This window comes from Lycium ferocissimum, chromosome 2 (genome assembly GCF_029784015.1).
Source record: "Lycium ferocissimum isolate CSIRO_LF1 chromosome 2, AGI_CSIRO_Lferr_CH_V1, whole genome shotgun sequence".
Classification (NCBI taxonomy): domain Eukaryota; kingdom Viridiplantae; phylum Streptophyta; class Magnoliopsida; order Solanales; family Solanaceae; genus Lycium; species Lycium ferocissimum.
In genome coordinates, this window is record NC_081343.1 from 34,366,165 (window position 1) to 34,371,344 (window position 5,180).

Below are 5,180 nucleotides of genomic sequence, written 5' to 3' on the forward strand. Positions count from 1 at the left end.
GTCTGCGCAGATTACTTCACCGAGTACATGCTACCTCTCACCGGCACAAGTACCCAGCAACTTAGTTCCCCAAAAATTTATGCAGACTCCCCAAAAAATTTATGCAGACAAAATAGAAAATCACCTAGCATTAATCTAGCATTTGCTTTGATTTTTACTTGCTTAAAAGTGGATTTGGAGGAGCTTAAAAATACCTAAGATAGCATATGAATTTGCTCAGCTGTGGCTTTATATTGCCTCCCAATACCATTGTACTTCCTATTGTAATGAAAATTTGATAGGTTTCTTCTTCAAATTGAGTTCCCATGTTAGCAGTCATTCATTTAAACTATTTTCCAATGGATAACTTGATTCGTGCACTTTTAGAAGTTTAGTCTGATCGACACTCCAGTTTCTTATAAGAGAGATCAGTGTTCTATGCTATCTCCTTCAGAAACAAAATGATATTTAAAATGCAGGTATAAATCCAGGTATTTTCCCGCTTTCATTTTAAAAATTAAACTGCAAAAGGCAAACAGCACCAAATGCAATGCCAAACTTTCTTCTTTCAATTCAACTAAACAAATACAATAAAGAGAAGATGTGGATCCCTTTGGATCAAGCTGACTTCATTATCAGGTTGAATCAACCGATCTCATATGTCACCAAAATCTCCTATAATATGAATCAGATTGTATGTTGGAGGACTATACAGTATATTTTACAACATAGCTCATTGTGTATTTAACGGTAGCAATGAAGCTAAATTTCTGATACTGTTTCAAGAGAAGACGCTGGTGTTACCGTGGTTGACAACCAATCTAATAAAGCTTCATTCACTAGTTCTGGAACTTCGTCGTGGGGACAATGTCCTGCCTTCAGGTTAACGACCGTTGTGTTTGGATAGAACTCCTTAATCCGATTGGCCTTGGCAGGACCAACCCAAGGGTCTAGGTCACCCCACACCAACAGCAATGGGCAAGAAAGTTGTCTCAGCACACTGTCAAGTGTATACTTTCTCTGGTTTGACATGAATCGTGTCATCAATCTGTAGATAGGAAAAGAATAGGACATTGGTTAAGCTTCTTAAACTAGTTTGATACGATAAACAGCATTGGTATCTTTTTCATAAAAGTAAAGCAAATAAACATTTATAAACTTATTTTCCAAGCAATCTATTACTGATGATGGTCTACCAGTGATCGGATTACATAAAATCTGATGTTGGAGGTATGTCTGATGTTTCATACAATCATGCAGTTTTATCCCATCATTATAAGGCAGAAATGCAAGATAGCCTGCAACTGCGACATAGGGTGCTGAATGCTTCTGGATTCTCATTGTATTTTAACTTTGACTGATTTTGCATTTTATGAGGAAGTCCTATCCTTTCAGTTTTAAGTTCTGACGAAAAACTTTACCGTATAATCCCTCAATTTCATTTTATGCGAAGGTGTTTGACCGGGACACGGAGATCAACAAAGACGTGTTTTTTGAAGCTTGTGGTCTGAAACATGCCATGACATTTCGGTGGTTATAAAATCATGTTATTGAGGGTAAACTGGGAAGCTTAAAATGAAATTGTTTCTACATAGCATATAGAAAGGTGTCATTCTTTTTGGAACAGGCTAAAAAGAAAAAAGTGCCACATAGAATGGACCACAGGGATTGTGCCAGAGCTATAAGAGAAGAGGACTTGGTAAGAATGACAGATATTTTTCTTCGTAATATTATTTCAGACAAATAATCCAAATTATTTCGGTGAATTTCTAATAATACTGTTTCTTCTCTGAAGCATACAAAGGAATGTAATTTTAGCTATCAAGTAAAAGGGGAAATACTGTAGACATCTACATTCATACCGGTAATAAACCTCCCCTGCATTTGGGTCAGCTGCAGGTGTAGTAATTGAATCAATGAGATAATCATCCACGTTTGAAGAATTTACGTAGACCTTCAAGTGAAAACACATAAAGCAAGTCAGTTGTTTGATAATAGTGACTGAAGATAATGAATGGTACTGGAAAACAAAATGCAATTTGATGCAGATCAGCAGCCATCCATTCTGATGCATCATGCCATTAACAATTAGATGATGTTCAAGAGTTAGTACTGTTTCTGACTGTTGGTTCAATTCGAGACATATGCATTACGCGGATTTATATATATTTGTGCAAGCTAAAAGGTAGAACAGTTATGCATATATTGGTGCAAACAAGCAAATAATTTGAAATCCATTTATATATTGGAAGAAAAGAAAGTTGATCTAGCTATAAAAGGAACATACGCTCTTCAGAACAGATTCAATACGAGCTGGTTGCTTGGCTTGCCAGAATAAGAATCCAAGGAATACACGTTGAAAGATTTCCTTTAGTGGCTTTAAAATAAATTTCTGTAAGGCTGTTTCTTCAGTTTCTTCAGCTGCACTGCTGGCATCCCCAAATTGTCCTGCGCTATTCAACAGTGAAACTCCCTTGACTTGATCAGTGAGTGACGCTGCTGCTACCAAAGCGGTAAATCCTCCAAGACTGTTAAATAATACATAACACATTCATATTTAAATTCAATTTCATCTCTACAAAGTTTATGTTAAACTGTGCCAACAACCTAGCAAAAAGGGAATTGAATCTTAACAATTTCAAACTCCAAGAACCTATAACTGATGCACTATTTTTGCAAATAAAATGTTACTACTATTTGTTTTACTAATTTTACCAGATACATCAAACTTTGGTATCTTCGCTAGTACCAAATAAAGTGATGCTAATCTATCATATAATCTGAATGTAATACGCCCATAAATATAGAACTACTTATTTACAACCATTGTGCGATGTGATTCTTTAGAAACTACATGAAATAGGAAGCCACCAATCATACTTAATGAATACACTAGGTTAATTTACAGATTCAATGACTTCATTCTACTGAGACATTTCTTGCATTATAAAATTAAGACACTTCAACTTGATGTTAAAGAATTTTTCGTTGCTTCCAAGACTTTTGAAGCCACTCTATGTGAAATCTTAGTGACAATGGTGGTCCATCCTTATTCCTAGCTACCAATTAATGGTGATTGACTCAGTTAACTTACAACCTATATTTCCAGAAAACAATTAAACAATATGCAATAAGAAAGACTGTACGTGGTTAACGGAAAGCTAGGAATTCTAACATCCAGGAAAATCACTAAAATGACAAGTTGTTAATGCACAAGCTCACCTGTTCCCCACTAAAACTGCTGGTTCTTTCACAATCTCCTTCATGAAGTCGACAACTTGATCTCTCCAAACCAAGGCATCATAATCTATTAGTGCCTTCTCGCTCCAGCCAAATCCTATCAAATCCAGAGCATAAACCTTGTACTTTTTAGCCAGTTCTGGTATGTTATACCTAAGAAAGCAAGAAACGCAGTTCAGGAGCTTAAAAGAAATAGTACCATGCGATCCCAGAAGAATCAGAATTTTATTGTGCATCTTCAAAGCACTTATCGATATAATTAAAGAGCATGAGCAACACATAAAGAATGAAATTCCATAACTAAAGTTAATATACAGAAAGGTTAACAGTAGCTTCCTTCTAAGCAAGAATGGAACAGTAGTTTGATCTTACAGCTATACAGTCCTCCAATGATTGGTTCTTAATTTTAGCAGCAACATTACAATTATGATATTACTACAGATAATTGATCTCAAACTATCACCACTAAATCTCATGGAAAAAAAGTTAGTTATTACCTCCAGTGAAAGGCTGAAGCACCAAATCCATGAATTAGAACAACTGGAAATCCTTCTCCTTCTACTACATAATGAATTTTGTGTCCGCGCCACGTCCAATAGTTGTACCCCTCTTGCTTAAATGGTAATTTCTCCAAACCTATATTATCAATCCCTTGTCAAGTAACTCACACTAGCACACATATTCAGAAAATTCCAAGTTACAAACAGGTAATGGGACTTAACCTTTAGAGGGTTCAGCAACTACAGAAGGGGTCATGACTGAAGCTCCAGCAGCAACTATTCCATTAAAAGCAAAATTCCTTCTATTCAATTCGCATTTGCCCCCTTCATCCAAAAGGAAAAAAACACTTCTTTTTTTAATTTGTCAAAAAACTCGAAATTTTCATACTCCCTTCGTTTCAATTTGTTTGTCTGGTTTTGATTTAAAAGAAGACTTTCAAATCTTGTGGTCTCAACTTAAAAGATAAAAATGTCGTGTCAAAAGTTGGAATTAAAAAATTATCAAAAAAGAAAAGAGACATTCTTCTTTAAACGACTAAAAAGAAAAGTAAGACAAATAAATTAATACAGAAGGAGTATCAAGATTCAAAATTGATGGGTTGTATAGATAGTGAAGAACTAATGGAGGGTTAAATTGGAAACTTACTGAAATGATTAATTTTTCCAGGCAGAGCTAATCTGGTACTAACTGGGTTCAACCATTCAGTTCCAACAGTGGCACACGAAGTTGACATTGATTATATTACAATCTAGAAAGCACTGAACATGGAATTTAAAGGTTCAATTAATGGGGGCAGAAGATCTTTTTTTTTTTTTTTTTTTCCTAGTTCAGTGTTTTTATACTGAATTTTGGTGTGGAATTTACAAGGAACTTTTGTGTGTGTTCTATGTGGTTGCTATTTGTTTTGAGCTGGTGGTAGTATAGAGGCCAAGTCCTTTAACAGACCAGCACTTCTTTCCCCCGGCCAGATTTTTTCAAATTTATAAGCTTTTGCGCAAAGCAAAATGGGTCATTTGAACTTTGGTCCCTATTTTGTGTTGGGCTTTAATTTTCGTCCCTTAAGACAAACATCTGTTTTGTGGAGCATAAGTTTATATTTCGCACATATTATGCCCCGCATTCTTAAAAGAACTTATTTTCCGTTATGCGTAGGTTCGATTTTCAAGGACGAAAAACTAAAGACCAGCCCATTTGAAGGACCAACCGTGCAATTTCTTCAAGCAAAATTGGATTATATTTAGGTCCAGCTCAATCGACTCGCCTTGGGCCCTTGCCCTACTATTTGCCAATCAAGTATTATTGAATTAATTGCAGGGTTTATCCTTCAAATGGACTGGTCTTTAAAATTTGGGGAAAACAACACCAAATACCCCTAAAATATAATATAATTACCAGCCCCATGCCCCTCCTAAAATAATTCGCTCCTTATCCAACCGGCCGAAACTATTTACCCGACAAAA

General features: G+C 35.7%; 1 protein-coding gene across 1 annotated transcript; it reads right to left on the bottom strand.

Annotated features, from left to right (window-relative positions):
• Positions 1-525: 525 nt before the first annotated feature.
• On the bottom strand, positions 526-4,515 carry LOC132035209 (pheophytinase, chloroplastic-like). Its single transcript, XM_059425496.1, has 7 exons — positions 4,366-4,515; positions 3,942-4,043; positions 3,717-3,855; positions 3,202-3,372; positions 2,267-2,507; positions 1,842-1,933; positions 526-1,027 (listed from the first exon to the last, which is right to left on the bottom strand). The coding sequence occupies exons 1-7, from the start codon at positions 4,451-4,453 to the stop codon at positions 742-744; spliced, it is 1,119 nt and encodes a 372-aa protein (XP_059281479.1). The 5' UTR covers positions 4,454-4,515; the 3' UTR covers positions 526-741.
• Positions 4,516-5,180: the final 665 nt, after the last annotated feature.

What these genes read in the sequence shown, in the direction of transcription:
- LOC132035209 (XM_059425496.1), bottom strand. Translation starts at nt 4,453, where the DNA reads ATGTCAACTTCGTGTGCCACTGTTGGAACTGAATGGTTGAACCCAGTT. An exon ending in AGTTGCTGAACCCTCTAAAG is followed by an intron (nt 3,856 to 3,941) that starts GTTAAGTCCCAT and finishes TTGATAATATAG; the next exon opens with GTTTGGAGAAATTACCATTT. An exon ending in GCAGTTTTAGTGGGGAACAG is followed by an intron (nt 2,508 to 3,201) that starts GTGAGCTTGTGC and finishes ATTATTTAACAG; the next exon opens with TCTTGGAGGATTTACCGCTT.